Genomic DNA, 20,660 nt, shown 5'->3' on the forward strand with positions numbered 1-20,660 from the left:
ACGGGTAGCCGAACCAGGGAGATAAGCGTGGCCGCCTCCCTCTGACAGTCCATGTCCGCCAACTTGCTTTCAGGTTATATAAAAATCAGGTGAAGGCCGGTTTAGGCCTGACAGGTCACCTAAGTGCAAAGACTTCAGGAGACTGTCATCCCCTGGAGCATGGTTCAAAGTCACATCCACTTTTTATGAAATTGTCATATACCTCCCTTGTTCCCGACCTACCTCGGTTGTGGCTCATTTGCATGAGTACATTCTGCACATGCTCCAACCCGACGCACAGGAACAAGGAAAGCTGGGACACAGAGTTCTAGTATAAAATGTTAGCATTGGATTTTTTGTCTATGTCTGTTTTTCACTGAAAAGGTTTGGGCCATGCCAGCGGCCCTGAGGGTTAAAAGAGGGCAGGCGGTGACACTTGCCCTCCGGAGCACGGAGCCCCAGCTAAAAGTTCCGCTCCTCCGGGGTCTCAGAGGGCCAGAAGAGATTCTCCACAGGTGCCAACGTGCAAGGGCGCCCGAAGTCTGTAATGGAGCCTGCAAGCCCGGAAAAGAGCAGAATGGCTGGGTCCAGCCCCTCAGAGCAAGGCCAAGTGTAGAGAGGCCTCGGTCAGTCACAGTGACTTCAAGTTGCCTTGGGAAAAACGTGGGCATGATGACATTACTACTGTATGTATTATTAGAAGGTCCCCTGGGTGTATTTATGGAGGATATACCCCCACCAAAGTCCAGAAAACCTATCTCTGGAGCATGAACTCCTCCCCCTTCCTTCTCGGACAATTGTATGCAATCCCCTCCCTGGTGCCTCGGTAAACTGCCTTGTCTACTGATGGGAGGCAGCACTTAGCAGAATACATGACGTGTCAGATTGCCGGTTGCCATCTCCCGGGCGGGAGGGGTAGCTGAAAATGTAATTTTGACCCGGTATGTTCATTTGTAAATCTATTCTTTACTGAGAAAGTGTGCCAGCCCTTAAATGGGCTGGCTTTGGAAAAATTGTGGGGTCCGAACCGAAGAGTGTGGGTCCAGACTACTTGCCACCGTTTGCGGTGTCTATTGTGGTGGTGTGTGTTGGTGCTCTAGAGAGCAGAGCACAGATCCACCAAAGCAAGAGGCGGTGAGGCCAGGCCTCTGCCATTGCGGTCTGGGTTCGGAGAAGTCCACCCCACGCATTGTCAGTCCCACTCGGCACGCCCATCACTCATAGCCTCTACTGCGCTGTCAAGTTGAAGTGATTAAGGAAGTAAAATCTCCCAGAATACCTTGCAGAGATTCATTAGCATTCTCCCCGCCCATGAGCGAGCTATGTCCAGTGAACTTTGGGAATGGTCTCACAGGAAATAGATGACACCAGACAACCCAGATCCTTCCCCCGTCCAGCCAAAAACCGGCTGACTAAGAGATGGATCCTAGATTGAGTGACAGCTTGGATCTAGGAATCTACCATTCTATTTTTTACCAAGTAAAGGGGGAGTCTCCCCCTCCCAGCCAGGGAGAGACTCCAAGTCGGCCCTAAAAGAGGGCCAGGCTTAATACTGGCCCTCCGGATCCACAAAGGCGCCAATTAAAAACGGAAAAGTGGCGCATTGAGTCAACTTCCCCGAACCCATTGCAATGGAAGAGGCCTCTTGGTGCCATCCTCCCTGGTTCGGGATGTAGACTCAATGGCCGGAACTTTCCGGAGAACATAACCCTCATTGCTTCAAAGGCTTGAGGACATGAACACCAACTTACTTCCATATAGGAGTGAGCAGGTACAAGAAGAAACAGAAAGCTTTGTAGGATCTGGTTATGCAGGAGATGTTATGCTTATTGTATGTATTACTTCCCAAAACATGTAAAACTAACAACAAAGAGTGTGTATATCTTCTCCCAGAATCCTTTTCCTCTCCTTATTTGCATGAACGGGCAGAGACTCCTCAGGATAGGGTCTCCCCAGACCATGTGCGCCTAAACGCGAATGGATTCAGATAGAATCAGAGACCCCTGCATTGAGCATGCTCGGCAGAGACTCTGACTTCACTTTGGGCATCTTTTGAAACTTGGGGGGGGGGACGACTATTGCAGGCTGCCGGGCGCTCTCTACCTCCTCCCCTCCAGAACAAGACACCCGACAAGCCGGAATGTGCAAGAGAGCTTCTTCCAACCCCGACATAAGAAGCTTATCGAGGGGGGAAGAAGAAGAAAACAGGAGAACAAGGTCAGAAATAGATATGAAAACTTTGTATTAGTCGAGCTATAGGATATATGAATTCAAATGTAACCCTGAATTCAAGCGTGATGATTGTTTTGTTTTTATAATCAATTGCTATTATCCAATGTGTGCTTGTGACAAATATTGACCTAGGTATCACCCGGATTAGACAAAGACTTGGCTCAGGCAGGAGATGGTCTTCCTCTTTTCCTATCTTAAGAACCCTTGCCCAGGGTCTCGCTAGACAACAGGGATGACATTTGAGTTGATAATCCACTCATGGGGCATTCCAGAAGCCTTTTCTAATCTCCCCTCCCTCCTTTACTAGACTTCCGCCAATGTTATATACTTAAGTTCACTTATAAAGGTACCCTTAACCCATCAAAGTTCCAATTTTCCCTTTTTCTTAAATTCATTGTTAAAAAATTGTCCAATGTTCTTTCAAATTCCACTCTTTTTTTATATATCTTCTAAATTTCTTCCATTTCCTCTTAAACACTTCCAAATCATAGTCTCTTAAAATTCTTGTTAGTTTATCCATCTCACTCCATGATAAAACTTTCACAATCCAGTCCCATTTCTCTGGTATTTTTTCTTATTTCCATAACTGCGCATATAATGTCCTAGCAGCTGAGAGCAAGTACCAAATTAAAGTTCTATCTTCTTTTGGAAATTTTTCCATTTGTAGTCCCAATTAAAAAAGTCTCTGCTACTTTCTTAAAATCATATCCCAAAATTTGCGATATTTCTTGTATTATCTGCCAAAACTTTTTCGCTTTTCCACAAGTCCATCACATATGGTAAAAAGAACCTTCGTGTTTCTTACATTTCCAACATCTATCCGACATCTTTTTACTCATCTTTGCCAGTTTTTTCGGAGTCATATACCAACTATATATCATCTTTTTTGTTTTAACAATTTATTAATAACATGGTTACAAAGCTTAATTGAATCTTATCTATACTAACCCATATGATATTTCAACCCCCCCCTCCCTCCAATATTTGACTTCCCCGAAGTTATAAATTTAAATTCAATACTAAAGGTACTGCTAACTAATCAAAGTTCAATATTTTTCTTTTCTCACTACTAATAAAAAATTGTCCAATATCTTTTTACATTCCACTCTTTCTCCATATATCCTTTGAATTTCTTCCACTCCTTTTTGAATATATCTAAATCATAGTCTCTTAAAGTTCTAGTTATTTTGTCCATCTCACTCCATGATAGAACTTTCACAATCCAATCCCATTTTTCTGGTATTTTTCCTTGTTTCCACAGCTGCGCATACAATGTTCTAGCAGCTAAGAGCAAGTACCAAATTAAAGTCCTGTCTTCCTTTGGAAATTTTTCTAATTGTAATCCAAGCAAGAAAGACTGCATTTTTCTTAAAGTCATAACCCAAAATTTTGGAGATTTCTTGTTGTATCATCTTCCAAAATTCTTTCGCTTTTTCACAAGTCCACCACATGTGAAAGAAAGAACCTTCGTGTTTTTTACATTTCCAACATCCGACATTTTCTTACTCATCCTAGCCAACTTTTTCGGAGTCATATACCACCTGTACATCATCTTAAAACAGTTCTCTTCAATATTCTGACAAGTTAAGATCTTCATCGAGTTCTTCCAAAGGTGCTCCCACGTATCCATTTGTATTTCTCTATTTACATTGTTTGACCATTTGAGACTTTACTACTTCTTCTGTAGACCATTTCAATAATAATTTGTATACTTTCAATATTAATTTTTCATTATCTCCAAGCAGGACCCTTTCCAGTTCTATTTGCTCACGTCTAATTCCCTCCGATTTAATATCATTTTCCATCAAGCTTTTAATTTGTTGCATTTGAAACCAATCGTACTTATTATTTAACTCTTCTGAGGATTTTAATTCAATTTTATCTCCTTGAATCTTAAGCAGTTGATTATATGACATCGCTCTGTCGTCATCAGATTCCACTGTTATTTTTATTACTTCTGCTGGCACTATCCACAGCGGTTTCCTCTCGTCCCCATATTTCTTATATTTTATCCAAGTGTTTAATAAACTGTTTCTGATATAATGGTGAGAGAAAAAACCATCCATTTTATTCTTCTCATAGCACAGATATGCGTGCCAGCCGAATTTATTCCCATGAGCTTCTAACCTTAAAGGTTTTTTATCTAACAGCATTATCCCCACCTATATATCATCTTGAAACAGTTCTCTTTAATACTCTGACATGTTGATATTTTCATCGAGTTCTTCCAAAGATATTCCCATGTATCCATTTGTATTTCCTTATTTACATTAATTGCCCATTTAATCATTTGAGATTTTACTACTTCTTCTTCTGTAGACCATTTCAACAATAATTTATATATTTTCGATATTAACTTTTCATTATCCCCAAGCAGAACCCTTTCCAATTCCGTTTGCTCACGCCTAATTCCAACAAATTTAATATCATTTTCCATCAAGCTTTTTATTTGTTGCATTTGAAACCAGTCATACTTGTTGTTTAACTCTTCTGAGGATTTTAATTCAATTTTATCTCCTTGAATCTTAAGCAGTTGATTATATGACATCGCTCTGTCGTCATCGGATTCCGCTGTTATTTTTATTACTTCTGCTGGCACTATCCAAAGCGGCTTTCTTTCATCACCATATTTCTTATATTTTATCCATGTATTTAGTAAATTATTTCTAATATAATGGTGAGAAAAAAGACCATCTTATTTTTCCCATAGTACATATAAGCATTCCAGCCGAATTTGTTCCCATGAGCTTCTAACAATAAAAGTTTTTTATTTAACAGCATTATCCAATCCTTTATCCATGTCAAACAAACTGCATCATGGTACAGTCTTAAATCTGGAAGTTGAAAACCTCCCCTCTCCTTAGCATCTGTTAAAATTTTCATCTTACTCCTTGGTTTCTTCGCAGCCCATAAAATTCAGAAATCTTCCTTTGCCATTTGTTAAATTGTTTGCTATCTTTCACAATCAGGATCTTCCTCTAAATAGTCAGCAATTATTTTCACCATATAATCCATTAAATCAATTCCCTCCCCTTCAGGTATTCCTCTCAGACGCACTTGAGTTTCCATTAATCTGCAATCATTAATTGTTACCTTCTCTTGCAGTTTTAATAAGGTGGAAGCATGTATATCAACTTTCTCTTCAATCTCCTTGACCCTGTTTTTAACCATACCCAGTTCATCTTTAAAATCTTCAACTTCTTTTTTAAGATCTCCAATATCCTTCTCAAGCTCTTTTTGCTAGCTGTTATCATCATCTCCACGCCCTTCATAATCCTGGCTTCCATGGTATCAAACTGGCTTTGCATTTTTCCAAAGAATGACATCTTGCACGAGTTAATTTTCCTTCGGACATACCCCCCCCAAAAAAAAACTCAGAGGGCTCCAATTCTAAATTCAGCACCAAGTTTAGACCTTGCTGTTTAAAATAAGACTATTTTTGTCTTTCTCATACCTTCCTGGGCTGAGATATTGATTTTTAACAGTTTTTGGCAATTTTCCCTCTTTCAAAATGGCGATCGTATTTTCTCTATGGTTAAAAATCCCTAGAAAGACCTTCTTGCTCTTCTCTCCTTCAACTTTTACTTCCTGGTTCACGTTCTCCGTCTATCACGGTCTTTGGAATCCTTGTTACGTTGACTGCCAGTACACCTTCAGCTTTTACTTCCTGGATCACTGAGCTCAGCTCTCGTTCTCCAAATATCGCAATCTTTGAGTACTTGTTATGTTGATTGCAAGTACAGAGCCATAACACAGAACTCTATGTCACTGACCACAGGTATTCAAAACAATTTTATTATTTATTTATTTATCTAAGATTTATATCCCGCCCTTCCTACTAGGTGGCTCAGGGCGGCTCACAACATATAAAACTAACATAAAATCTAATTTTAAGCATTAAAATTAACATTTCATAATTTACAGTTAAAAATCTAAACATTTGTTATATACATACACATTAAAATCAAACGGCAGTCCTACAGCTACACTCTTCAGTTACAAATTCAGCATTTGATGTTCAGTATTCGATGTTCAATACTCAGTATTCAGTGCTCAGTGCCCATTAGTTGTGGGCCAGCCGGAAGAGGGATGTCTTACAGGCCCTGTGGAATTGGGTAAGGTCCCGCAGGGCCCTTACCTCTTCCGGCAGCTGGTTCCACCAAGATGGAGCCATTACGGAGAAGGCCCGGTCTCTTGTAACTTTCAAGCGGGCTTCCTTTGGCCCGGGGACAACCAGGAGGTTTTGGGTTCCTGATCTTAGTGCTCGCTGGGGAACGTGTGGGAAGAGACGGTCCCTCAGGTAGGCAGGTCCTAGGCCATATAAGGCTTTAAAGGTAATGACCAGCACCTTGTATCGAACTCGGTAAGATATTGGCAGCCAGTGCAGAGCCCGAAGTCCCGGCTGAATGTGCTCCCACCTTGGGAGCCCTAATAACAACCGGGCGGCGGCGTTCTGCACCAGCTGCAATTTCCGGGTTCAGCACAGGGGCAGCCCCATGTAGAGGGCATTGCAGTAGTCCAACCTCGAGGTGACCATAGCATGGATCACTGTTGCTAGATCGTCGCGCTCCAGGAAGGGAGCCAGCTGCCTTGCCCGCCTAAGATAGAAAAATGCGGACTTGGCAGTGGCTGCTATCTGGGCCTCCATTGTTAAGGAAGGCTCCAGAAGTACCCCCAGGCTCCTGACTCTATGCGCCGCCTTCAGCGGCGCACCGTCAAAAATCTTCTTTCCCAAATTCTATCAATACCTTTAATTTAACAAAAGTCCTAATTCCAAAGTTTCTCCTCCTCACCTCACTTTCGTTCTTGTTCAAGTTTTCCCACCTTCTACTATTATTTAGATTAGCTTAGAAATGTCCTGGAGTGAGAGATAATGATCACAGTACCTTAGCGGCTATGTTTTTTTTTTAACTTCGGTCTTCCTGGTCTTTCAGATGCTTATCAGTCCCAAAAGAGAGTGAGATCCAAACATGCTTAAGCCAATTGAATGGCTCTTTGTAGATGCTGGATGACACTCCTTTTCCTTGCCGGATCTTCAAAGCCTCAGAAAAATCTCCTCTGGAATCAATCATTAGCTGAGATCAACGGCTCAAAGTATTTTTGACGTCATCCTGGGCAAATATCTAACTGAGAAATGCAGGCAGAGAACCCGATAAGCCTCTTTACTACCCTGAACAAAGGATTAAATTTTCCCCTTCTTCAGGAGACAACAGCTCTGTTGGAAACTCACACCGGAAGTCCCAACGTTTTTCCTCCTGTATCCAAAATTTTTAGATCTTTAATCTGACCCAGCAGCACTGTTTTCCTGCATCTTGCACAGGCTTTCCCAGAATTCATTCTCCATTATCAACTCCCGAAACCACTCATTTTTTTTGTCCCAAAAGATCGAAATTGCCCTCTAAATCCTTGAATTCCGTTTTAGTCTCCAGTTTTTTTCATACCCTCTAAATGCTTTATCACTACACAGAGTTTTCTGGAGGATGCTTCCATCCTCGACCCCCATCAGTCCGGCTTTCGTCCGGGTCACGGGACGGAGACAGTGCTGGTCGCTCTGATGGATGATCTCCAGCGGCATCTGGAAGGAGGCGGCTCGGTGATGCTGGTGTTGTTAGACCTATCGGCAGCATTCGATAGAGTTGACCACCAGCTACTGACTTGCCGTCTTGCCGACGCGGGACTACACTGGCTCTCCTCGTTCCTTGATGGTCGGGGACAAAGGGTGGCGATTGGGGGTGAGTTGTCCCAGAGGCACACGCTTGATTGTGGGGTGCTTCGGGGCAGTTCCTTCCCCAATGTTGTTCAACATCTACATGTGCCCCCTTGCCCAGATTCCCTGGAGGTATGGGCTGGGTTGCCACCAGTACACTGATGACACCCAGCTCTATCTACTCATGGATGGCCGGCCTGACTGTGTCCCAGAAAACCTGGACCGGGCATTACAAGCCATGGCTAGATGGCTCAGGCTGATTGGGTTGAAACTAAATCTAGCGAAGACAGAGGTCCTTTGCTTGGGTCGCCGTGGTCTGGGAGGGGAAATTCCGCTTCCAGCTCTTGACGGTGTGCCACTGATGGTGGTGCACAGGGTCAAGAGCTTGGGGGGTACTACTTGAGCCTGCCTTAACTATGGAGGCCCAGGTAGCAGCCCCTGCCAAGTCCACATTTTCTCATCTTAGGCGGGCGAGGCAGTTGGCTCCCTTCCTGGAGCAGGACGATCTGGCAACAGTGATCCATGCAACGGTCACCTCAAGGTTTGATTACTGCAATGCCCTCTACATGGGGCTGCTCCTGTGCCGAACCCGGAAGTTGCAGCTAGTGCAGAACGCCGCCGCTCGGCTGTTATTAGGGCTCCCTAGATGGGAGCACATTCAGCCGGGCCTCCAGGGACTGCAGTGGCTGCCAGTAATATACCGAGTCCGGTGCAAGATGCTGGTTATTACCTTTAAAGCCCTATATGGCCTAGGACCTGCCTACCTTAGGGACCGTCTCTTCCCATATGTCCCCCAGAGAGTACTGCGATCTGGCTCTCAAAATCTGCTTGTAATCCCCGGGCCAAGGGAGGCCCGGTTGAAGTCAACCAGGGACAGGGCCTTCTCAATTACAGCCCCTTGCTGGTGGAACCAGTTACCGGAAGAGGTCAGGGCCCTGCGGGATATTGGACAGTTCCGCAGGGCCTATAAGACAGTCCTCTTCCGGTTGGCTTATAACTGACTGGCACCGAAATACTGAAGGAAGTTTATAGATAGCACACCAATATGGACTGATGTATCAATATTAACGTTTTAACTATGTAATTACTATTGTATTTTAATTTTGAATTTTATTGTTAGAATTTTTATGCTGTGAGCCGCCCTGAGCCCGCTTCGGTGGGGTAGGGCGAGATATAAATCAAATCAAATAAAAATAAATAAAACATATTTGTTCAGTCTAGAACTAATGACAAGCTTGGTTTGAATCTTCCTATCTATTGTTTCATCCTACCATAACTAAACTTCTCATGAGTGCACGTTTTCATCCATTTTGTTTGCCTTCTATCCAATCTCTTACCTCTCACAAATCTTGCTATCACAACCAATTAGTTCTAGTAAAAAGTGGACCAAAATGTCGCTCTCAGATGTTCTTCAATTCTTTGGCTTAAATTCTCTCATACCAAACTAATCAGTTCAACATACAGATCATTCCATCCACATACAAGCTCCTAGAATATTTTTCCAACTCAATTTTCTCTAAAGAACTTAAGACTTCTCCTTTCGTTGATTATTTTACCTATATCCTTTTTCAATAATATAAAATTGTGGACCACATAGGCTACAGGCTGCCATACCGATACAGTAGAATAGCCAACCCAAGCGGCACCTAATTTAAAATTTTTTTAAATTGGAATAGCAGAACCTATTCTTGGCCAGAGGATAAACCTCTGTTTCCAGTAGCGCCACGCAAAGATGGTGAATCTAGTTGAAGTGCTGCTCCTCTGACCACCCACAAAATAGTCAGTTACAGGATCTGACGGGGTATGTGAAAGGTCTCTTACCGGAGACCCCGACGAACCACTACCAGTCTGAGCAGACAAAACTGACTTGGATGGACCCAAAGGTCTGATTCAGTGTAAGGCTGCTTCATGTGTTCAGCCCTTGAAAAAACCGTTTGGGGTCCGTGACCAGTTGCCATGTAACAGTAAGTTTCCACACCACCTCTTGGTTGCATTTTGAAGATGCACACAATGACAAGATGGCTCTCCCTTTTGTTTATTCACTCTTATCAGGGTTGCCTTTAAGATCTAGACATCTCTATGCTGGGAAGTCATGTGTAGTGCAAATAAGTCCTCTTATCTGTTTTCCAGCTCCTCTGTCTTCGACCGTCAACATCCAGCCCAGTCAGGAAGCTATTTAGAGAAACACAGGCTGGTATCACACACAGCCTTTTGGTTGTCTGCCACCACTCCTTTAAAACCGATGCCCAGGCGGGGGGAAGGAAAAAAAGCCCCACCTGGCTTCACTAGGAACAAAACCAGCAGCCCCGCAAGGAAGACCAGTTGCAGGCTGCAACCACGCCGGTTGGACAGAACGTAGCCATGGTCTAAGGTCCCGGAATCCCTAGGGAACGTTAATGCACAGCACACAGAAATAGGCGCTGGGAAAAGGATAAAGCTTTTTATTATTAAATGAACATTTATTTATTTATTACTTCACATTTATATCCCGCCCTCTCCGCAAGCGGACTCAGGGCGGCTTACATCATAAAAACAATTCAATTCAATAAAACATAAAACCGTAATTTACTTATCAATTTTAAAAACATTCTAGCGCTGTTTCAATCCAATAGAGGCGGTATTGACTTTCCGACTACGATCGCCAGCATTCTGTAGGATGTCCGGAGGCAGCCCCTTTCCAATCAAACCACAAAAGCCTGTTTAAACAGTTCGGTCTTACAGGCCCTGCGGAACGCCGACAAATCCCGCAGGGCCCTTATAGCTTCTGGGAGGGTGTTCTAAAGTTCTGGTGCTGCCACCGAAAAAGCCCTGGATCTTGTTATGCATAACCTGGCTTCTTTTGGGCCAGGGGCAGACAGCAGATTTTTTGTCCCTGACCGCAGTGCTCTCTGGGGGATATATGGGGAAAGGCGGTCCCGTAGATAGGCAGGTTCCTGACCATGGAGGGCTTTAAAGGTTAGTGCCAACACCTTGAAGCGAACTCGGAACACAACAGGCAACCAGTGCAGCTCTCTCAGCACTGGCTGAATGTGCTCCCGTCGTGGCAGCCCCATTGACAGCCGTGCCGCAGCGTTCTGCACCAGTTGCAGTCAGGGGCTTAAGAGATAAATCATAAAGGCAGTGCAATACAGAAAATAAAAAGAAGCTAACTAAACATTTAACTGGACAGGCAGAAATTTACCATGTGTGATGATCAGGCCTCAGATTCAGCAGGAGCTCACAGGAACGCACCTGAACCTTTCTGAGGGTTTCCCCTTCTCCTCCCCACCTTGTCCATTGAATAGTAGGTGCAGCTGCATAACAATCCCTGGATGAGCTCCACCACCTATTTTTCTACAAAGTGACCCCTGGTGGTGATAGCCTTATCTCTTCAGCCGACAGCACTTCATCATCTTTGAAGAACGGCCAGAGGGAGTGGCAGGGCAGCAAGGCCTCCTGCCATCTCACACCCTCTCTGAACTGAAACCTGCTTCTGCTGTTGTTAAAGTACCTACCCCCGGGCCTCCAAAGATATTCTGGACCACCAATGGGTAACCGAGATCTAATTACAAGATGACTCGACAGAGCTTAGGTTTTGACAGCTCCGTCAGATGACTAGCTGCCAAAGCAATAAAGGCCAGCTGTAACGTTTCCCCCCAGTTCCACAAAGGCCCAGTTAACAAATCTCTCTAAATGAAGAGAGTCGCTTTGCCTAGCAACTTGGATCTTAAAGGGATCCTGCCCACCTGCTAATGATTTACGCACCTCAGGCCGTAGAGCCCGATTTGGGGCGCGGGGCTCATGAAAAGGCTGAGGCAGAAGCGCGGGGCTTTTAAATTATTCTTTCCGTAGATTTATAGTCCGCCTTTTCCCACAGTGGGCTCAGGGCGGCTTCCAACATAATAAAACAACCAAAACAGTTGAAGAACAATTAAAATAGTTTAAACAGTTTAAAACGAAGACAATTAAGCCGCAGCTCTCGTTAGGCGGCATGGATGGTGTGGACAGATCAATTAGGCATACATGTCCCAACCTAGATGTTCAAAAATCTCAGCTATATTGGTTTTAAGCAATCAGTGCAGGAGGGGCCGGTTTAAATAAAGACACCCGCCTGCCTCAGCCATAGACCCGGTGGAACAGCTTTCTCACAGGCCCTCCGGCATGGTAACAAATCCGGGAGGGCCCGAAACTCTACAGGGAGCTGATTCCACCAGGTTGGGGCTAGGGCCGAAAAAGCCGGACGAGGCAAGCCGGACGTCCCTTGGGCCAGGGATGGTCAGAAGATGTTGGTTGGCTGATCGTAATGGTCTCCAGGGCTCATATGGGGAGAGGCAGTCCCTCAGGTATGCCGGTCCCAGGCCGCGCAAGGCTTTAAATGTCAGTACTAAAACCTTGAAGTGGATCCGGTACTTGATTGGTAGCCAGTGCAAACCGCGCAGCATTGACCGACTGCTCGCCCGTACATGCGATTCAGACAGCAATTGTGCTGCCACGTTCTGCACCAGCTGGAGCTTCTGGATCAGCCCCAAGGGCAAGCCTGCGTGGAGCGAGTTGCAGTAGTCTAGCCTGGAAGCAGCTGTTGAATGGATCACTGTAGCTAAGTCCTGAGGGGCCAGATAGGGCGCTAGTTGTTCGGCCTGCCGAAGATGGTAAAAGGTAGATCATGCTCTTGAGACCCTGGAGAGCCGCTGCCAGTCTGAGTAGACAAGACTGACTTTGATGGACCGAAGGTCTGATTCAGTAGAAGGCAGCTTCTTATGTTCATATGCAACAGTTGTGACCTGGGCCTCCATAGAAAGGGTGGCTTCCAGTATCACACCCAAGCGCCTCACCTTCTGAGCTGGCACAAGAGATGCGCCATCCAGAGTGGGGAGCCGGCTACCTGATCTTAGCCCCCCCCCCCCCCCGCCCAACTCAAGTACAGGACCTCCATCTTGGTTGGATTAAGTTGCAGCCAGCTCAGTTGCAGCCAACCAGCCACTGCTTCCAGCGCCCTGGTTCAATGGTCTGGGGCAAACTCTGGGTGGCCGTCCATCAACAGATAGAGCTGGGTGTCATCTGCATACTGGTGACAACCCAGCCCAAAACCTCTGGCAATCTGGGTAAGGGGGTGCATATAGATGTCAAACATCATCGGCGAGAGAATGGTTCCCTGCGATATACCACACTCTAGTGAGCGACACAGGGAGGTCTGCTCGCCAATCGTCACCCTTTGTCCCCGACCATGGAGGAAGGAGGAAAACCACTGTAAGGCAGCCCCCTGGACTCCAATGTCGGCAAGGCGGTGGGTCATTAGATCATAGTCGACCGTGTCAAACACTGCTGAGAGATCTAAAAGTGATAGCAGCGCTGACTCGCCTTGATCCAGATGCCTCCTAAGGTCATCTGTGAGGGCGACCAGAGCAGTCTCCGCCCCATGACCAGGACGGAAGCCGGACTGGAAGGGATCAAGGACAGATGTGTCTTCCAGGAAAGCTGGAAACTGCTCCGCCACCACTTTCTCAATTACCTTGTCCAGAAACGGTAAATTCGAGACTGGGCGATAATTGGCTAGGACCAGTGGGTCCAGAGGTGGCTTCTTCAGAAGTAGGCGAACCACTGCCTCTTAAGCTTAGCTGTCATCGGGTAGGTTAACAATCTCAGCTAAGGGCCCCTTTTTGCTTACCTTATTCAGTTTGTACAAAGACTGTAGATGCAAAACCTTCCGCAGCTCGTTCCTGTTGTTGATGCTGAGGGCTGTGCGTGGGTGTTCTTGGTCCATCATGCTGCTTGTCTTGTTCAAACCCTGTGCAGTGAGAAAAAGAGGGGTGCAGATACATTAAAGCTTTAAAAAAAGATACCCCGACCTTCAGTTTAAAAACTGTCTGGATGTAAACATGAACACGTTTCCCTGGTGAAATTCATTGCACGCAATGACGTGGGCTCTCGGTCGTCCAAGTGATAAGCATAAATACAACACTCTGATCTCTTTGTCAATTTCGTCTTCCTCAATCCTCTAGCATAAGGGTGTCAAACATGCTGTCCGGGGGCCAAATCAGGCCCCCGGAGGGCTCCTATCAGGCCCCCGGGCAACTGGCTGTCATCTGCTTCCTTCTTCCTCTCTCTTGCTTCCTTCTGCATCACAGCTTGCATTGCTAGTCTTGCTCAATCAAACAGGAGCTACAGAGCAAACTCTCTGTTTTCTCCATTGGCTGAGGCTCCTCCCTTGGGGAGGAAGGGAAGGCAGACCTTGCTTTGCTAGGCTCTCTCACTCGCACAGCAGAGTTACTGAGCCCCAAGCCTCTTTTCTATTGGCTGAGGCTTCTATTGGAAGAGCCAGAGCTTCCTTTGCCCAGTTCCCTGGATCCTATGGGAGAGATACAAAGAGAGCATCTTTAATAACAATGAGTGCTAATGTTTTAAGCATTTTTTAAATTAATTGTGTTTGTCTGTGCCCTCTACAAAGCTTATATCTCTGCTACCTCATCTTAAATAGGTATACAAATGGATTGGCCCTACATGGCCTGGCCCAACCTGACATGGCCTTAACCCAACAAGGTCTCATTTATGTCGGATCTGGCCCTCGTAACAAATGAGCTTGACACCCCTGCTCTAGTGATTTCACAGGACCTGCTGTCCAGAAGCGAGGAAGAGACGCTCTGGGCTTCTGGTCAGTCTTCACAGTAATCGAAGTGGGGGTCTTGCTATCGCCATTTGTTTCTGTGAGACTCGTAAACGTGAACCTCGGGCTGTATGCAGTCCGTTGTGAATTTTGTATTAAATCCACCGTTATAAAGGCTGTGTCATTGAAATGCTCTGCAATCCTGGCTATGCCGCCTTTTTGGCAACCTGGCTTGGATAGGCATCCTTCAGACATTCGTTGGCTTGATAGTATCCAGCTACTACGTAGTGCGCGGACTCTTACCTGGGAGAACCGGGTTTGATTCCCCACTCCCCCACTTACAGCTGCTGGCGGAATGGCCTTGGGTCAGCCATAGCTCTCGCAGGAGTTGTCCTTGAAAGGGCAGCTGCTGTAAGAGCTCTCTTAGCCCCACCTACCTCACAGTGTGTCTGTTGGGGGGGGGGGAGGTGTAAAGGAGATTGTGACTGCTCTGTGACTCAGCGTATAGGGCGGGATATAAAACCAATATTATCATCTTGTTCTCTTTGCACCATGAATCAATCAGTGTGAGGGCGACCTTGAGCAGTATTGGTGCTGTTGAAGAGGGGGACGCAGTCAATGAAGAGGACGGGGGGCTCCCGGCTGCCACCGTGGTGCTGCTGCGGCTTTTCGGCCACCAGGAGCCCGTTGACAGTGCATCGTGGGTACTTGGCACTATGGAGCACCATCTTGCAGTAAGCCCGTACACTCAGCTTCATGGTCAGACAACCAAACGCTGTGATATTGCTGGCTAACTTATTGTAAAGTTTTATCAAAAATCTTTTAAAAGCTATTGATAACGTAGGAAGGAAGTACAATGTATAAAAGAGTCCATCCAGTGTAATTTCACTGAAGAGTCCATCCAATGAGTACCTGGTTTAGACTAATTTTGTTGAATTCTTTCTCAAGGATGTAACCTGTCCACGTCAAAGTTATTTATTTATATTTAGACTTATATCCCGCCCTTCTCACCGAAGTGTCTCAGCCTCTTGTTGTATTTCAGTGTGTGTATTAGGAGCAAGTCAGTCATTAACTTTTCTTGTTTAAACAGATGCAAAAGCCTTCCGCACTTGACTAATAAATGCTCTCCACCACCTCTTTATATCTTTCAGCCGACTTTTGGAACACGTTTCACATAAAAATGCTTTCTCATAAACCCGATCTGCTATACATCCTTTGTATTATTGATATATTTAATTGTGTGTTTTGTACACAGTTGTTGGTTGTTTTTCTGCTGTTATACACTGTGTTGCCACTTTGATTAGGGCTCTCAATTTTACTGGCAAATTGCTCTCTAAAAGGCTTAAAGACTAACGCTAACTTAAAGAGAACCAGTCTAAGTAACTCCATGCAGCTAGCTGTATGTTGAATATCTTTCTCTTAAAGGTATAGAATACCGTATAATACTGATCAAGTCATTATGGCCTGAAAACTGTGTATAATACTTTCTCATATATGTACTTTATTTATATCTTGCTTTCTCTGCAAGCAGATTCATGGCGGCTAACAGTCATGTTAAAAACAACACTTTCCAGTTACAATTTTAAAAGCAATAAATTTAAAACTACCTATTTGGTGCTATTCAAGAGTTTTGGTATAGGTGAGTCAGATTATGCTGGTGTCGTAGTCCTTCTGTTGATCTGTTAGTGATCCTTCTGATGGTATTGCTCAGTAGCGTAGAGTGGCAGCCTTCTCTCAGTTATTATAGGCCTGTCGGAAAAGTTCAGGTTTGCAGGCCCTGCGGAATTGGGAGAGATCTCCGCAGGGCTCCTACAGCCTGTGGGAGAGCATTCCACAGCATTGGCGCTGCCACTGAGAAGGCCCTGCTTCGTGTAGAGCTTAGTCTGGCCTCCCTTGGTCCAGGGATGGATAGCAAATTTTGAACTCCTGAACACATTGCTCCCTGGGGAGCATACGGGGAAAGTAATATATTGTAATTTAAATTTTTATTAGACATTGACTTTTGACTTATTTTTGTACAGATTATACACCCTTAGAATGTTCCTTTGTCTTGACTCACGTTGGCGTGTTTTATCCATTTGTATGCATATGTGTGTACATCTATTTCCCCCCCCCCTCTCTTTTATCTCTCCTTCAGTGCCAATAAAGGTAACTGAACTGAATATGGGGAAAGGCGGTCCCGTAGATAGACAGATCCTCAACCATATTAATAATAATAATAAATTTTATTTATACCCCGCCCTCCCCCGCCGAAGCAGGCTCAGGGCGGCTAACAACACAGTGACCAATGGTACATTAATAAATAAAACATTAATAAACAACATAGTAACCAAAGGTGCATTAATTAAAACCATTACATTAAGAACATTAAATTAAGCATTAACTTAACCTTAAAAACCAGTAGAACATTAATTAAAAACAAACTATAACATTATCATTGACGCTATTCTAGTTAGTGCTAATGGCGGATTTTCTTCGTTGTAAAGTTGTACTTCAACTGTTCATAAAAGCTAATTTAAAAAGAGTGGTCTTGCAGGCCCTGCGGAACTGATCAAGGTTTAAAGGTCAATACCAGCGCTTTGAAACGGACTCTGTATGTATATTTTGAATATGTATTCAATCTTTTCAGAAATAATTGGGCTCTGTTCTTTATATTTACTACAAAAACCACCTACCCTTCAAATACTGCATGACTAAGGCCTTGAACCATCCTGAAATCATCCCTGAAATTTGTAACTTCCCAGAGGATCTAATGGAACACCATTTATGAATCTTTATTATGGGGAAAACTTTAACTCACTTAGTTGATTACTTAATTTTTATTACTGTGTTCAAGGAACTAATCCTTATTGGAAAATCACTTCTACCAAGGTTGTCCTATAGAGAAATCCCAATGCTTATGAGATTTCAGGTACGATTTGTTGAGTAATTGCCAGCATAGAAAACTCTAAAGGGATGGGTGTATACATATGTTCTTTTAACTTACAGATAGGCCCAACAACGTTGTGATTAATTCATGTATTCTTACTTAGTGCCAGTATCCCCAATACAAGCAGAAGAAAACAACGCTGTGGGATCCGGCTTGAGGAAGCAAAGGGGTCCCCCAGTATTTTTGCTTCAGTTTTCTGTTTACTTGCTTGGGGTATGACAATTTTGAATATATGGGTTGCATTTGTTGATTCTACCTGCTAGAAGTTTGCTGGAAGCAATTATATATATATAATTTAGGGAGTTCCGGGCTAATAGTTTTAGCGGCCTGTTATTCTATAGGCTGCATTTCCAGTGGCTTGCCCAAAAAAACCAACAAAAACAGCAATTTGAGGCTGCTCTGATTTGAATACAGTTTTTTTGCCCTGTGAGCTCTTCCCTCCCATCTGTGATCTGAGATCTTGTACCCTCTCCCACAGCCATTCTTGGAAGAGACTTCCCAACACTTTCCATCCCGTAACTGAAATAGGCTGTAGGAAAAATTTACATAGTTGGTAGCACAAAAAGGATTATTCAGTATGGGTGTTTTTTTTTAAGTTTGACGAGATCAGAGGTATTTCTGTTAAAGAACCAACTTTTTTCAAATGAAAATGTTTAAGCAAGTCAACATTAAACAAATCGAATTTCTGAATTAACTGGACATCATTTTCGGTACCATCAGGGGGAAAAGCTACACACTGTACAAAACACACTTTACTGCTAGAACTGAAACAAGTTTGAGCAGTTGGTAATTTATTTATTTATTTAGAATTTATATCCCGCCCTTCCCACGAGTGGCTCAGGGCGGCTTCCAACAATAGATCCCACATAACAATAGGCAATAATTAAACATGTGAGGGAATAACAAAACAGATAGAACAGATAAAACTCTAAAAATTAATAAATATTCAAGTATATATAAAGACTCTAAAAAAATAAGGGGGAAACTGCATAAAGGCTTTTCAGACTATTCCAAAACACGCTTGCAGTGAATCGAAGTTGGGTTTTTACTAATACTTAAACCTGTTCAAAGTCGTGTTCTTAGAATACTGAAAACATTGGTGATTCTAGTAGAGTCTCTTAAACATGAAAAATCTGAAATTCTTCTCTTTCCATAAATGGTAGAATAGTAGTTCTCACGTTAATTGCACATCCCTCTGTATTTTTGCATCACTGGGTGAACCGTTCTCTCTCCCCCACTCCTCCCCATCAGCAGTATTGGATGCAGCATTAATGTGGCAGTTTTCAGAACTTCCCTCAAAGAGCTTTGCTGAAACACCCCCAATCCCAGATCCATCGAAAGGCAGCTTGTTGTGATCCTTTAACAGTATCGAATCTGCTTCCTTATTTGTTGCAACCAAAATGCATTGTGGGAAGTGTAGTCCTGGGGGGGTGCTTGTTATGATCTTGCAGCCTGAACCAAAAAGTGAGCTTGAAAGCTTTGAAAAGGCGCTAATAACTACTCTGGAGGTTTCTACTCTCAGGGTTGCGGGGTGGCATGCAGGTGGAAAGAAAGGAGGATAAATTAGGCCCTGCAGTTTCAAATTACAAGATTTAAAAAAAAAAAAAAAAACCAGCATGCATGGATGAAGTGAACCGTGAGTTAGTTACCTTTTTGCTGAGAAACTCGCGCACCAACGAGGCAGCCACTTCTTCCACAAATGCCGTTTCCATAATTTTCTCTCCTCAGCGTACAAAATCCAAAGAGGAGGGGGAGAAGGCTTAGAGAAAGAGGAGCACCATCTAGTTCCCTGACTGATACTCTATTCCTTTGCCTAGTGGTTAACCTCTGCCTTTCTGGCTCTTGGCTGTGTTTTGCAAACTGCCGTACTGTTCGTTGGTCTTCTGTTAACGCTGCCGTTGGGGGGTTGCCGTGGAGATGGTGTTCTCGGAAGAGAATCCTCGTCTTCCCCTCCCACCTTTTGCTAGAACCAGCCGAAGAGCACCCAGTGCTAACTGTGTGCTTGAAGATCTCTGTATTTTGCGTGCCACGTGTGGAGTTATGTTTTGGAGCACTATAAAAGAAGAATATTTAGCATGATAACATCATTGATCTTCTCAGCGATGCCTGTAGCGTTGGTTAATGCACGCAGATGTGTGATGGAGGGAGAGAATAGATGCAAGAATTGCTGCAGCTTGTGGCACTGTTTTGAGTTAAAATTGTATTGTGTAGCTGAAAAACACTCAGGAAATAGCTGTTTCAGACTTGCCATTTGCTAGATTAAAGAATTCGTGGACTCTTAGGGTAAAAAAACAGGATTGTGTATGTTTATTATGGATGACTGCGCTTTTGGAAGAAGCAATGCAGTTTCTTTGGCGGTGGGTGGAATAAATTGGTTTAGCTGGGAAGCAGATAGCTTGGGGGGGGGGGTGCGATCTAACTGGAAGTTTTCTTTCCAATTAGGTTGCAGGTTTTCAGGACCCTGTTGGGATGTCACGATTGTGGGGGTAGCAGTTTCTGTCTTGGTGTTCCCTCCCCACGAATACCTTCTTTGGCTGGGCGTTCACCCTGTCAGGGTTTGACAAATGCTTCCCCGCCCTCACCTGGTTTCAGCATGTTCCTACCCATTTAGCAACTAGCCAATATGTGGCTGTTTGGGCAAAGACAGCGCAGTGACTGCGATTGCCTGTGACGGCTAGTTGGTAGTTTAGCCACCTTCCCAGGTGATGGGGCTTGTAGACCTGCAGTTACAACTGATCTCCAGACATCAGAAATCATCTTCCTCTGGAGAAAATGGCTACTATAATATGGTGGGTTCAAAGCAATGAAGAGGCGAAGTGGTAGTGACCATAACTCTTTATTAGATATAGCGTAGTATAGGGCTGCACTCAAAAGACTGGCTAACTGGGTCGACAAGGCCAACTATATACAGCTCAGGGTTCCCACGCAAGCACGTTATTGGATAATTCAAACCCACAGGGGACCCCTGATTGGAGCAGCACAACAGGAATGGATCCTGCTGCCCGTTGTTCTTGAGTCCCCAAGCTCCGTTGGTATGGCTCCAATGAGCCTGACTGGAACACCCATATCACTCTTCACTTTGGTCTGCATACACAGCAGCTACTTTGAAAGGTGGGCTATACTCCACTGAGGCTCTTCCCCTCCCCAGCTTCCACTTCCAAAATCTCCTAAAACCCATTAGACTTATCCGCCATGAATCTATCTAATTCCCCTTTTAAAGCTGTCCGCGCCTA

At 44.4% G+C, this 20,660-nt stretch overlaps 1 protein-coding gene and 1 pseudogene across 1 annotated transcript in view; both read right to left on the bottom strand.

Moving 5' to 3' along the window:
- Positions 1-19,139, bottom strand: part of LOC132578341 (probable ubiquitin carboxyl-terminal hydrolase MINDY-4) — a 32,639-nt gene extending 13,500 nt beyond the window's left edge. The window contains exons 1-2 of the mRNA XM_060248285.1: positions 19,077-19,139; positions 13,563-13,682 (exon numbers count right to left, since the gene is read on the bottom strand). Of these exons, the coding sequence (XP_060104268.1) occupies positions 13,563-13,682; positions 19,077-19,139 (183 nt within the window). The remainder of the gene's footprint in view (positions 1-13,562; positions 13,683-19,076) is intronic.
- Positions 13,746-15,256, bottom strand: LOC132578261 (ER membrane protein complex subunit 8-like; annotated as a pseudogene).
- Positions 19,140-20,660: the final 1,521 nt, after the last annotated feature.

This window comes from Heteronotia binoei, chromosome 10, assembly GCF_032191835.1.
Source record: "Heteronotia binoei isolate CCM8104 ecotype False Entrance Well chromosome 10, APGP_CSIRO_Hbin_v1, whole genome shotgun sequence".
In the NCBI taxonomy this organism is placed as follows: domain Eukaryota; kingdom Metazoa; phylum Chordata; class Lepidosauria; order Squamata; family Gekkonidae; genus Heteronotia; species Heteronotia binoei.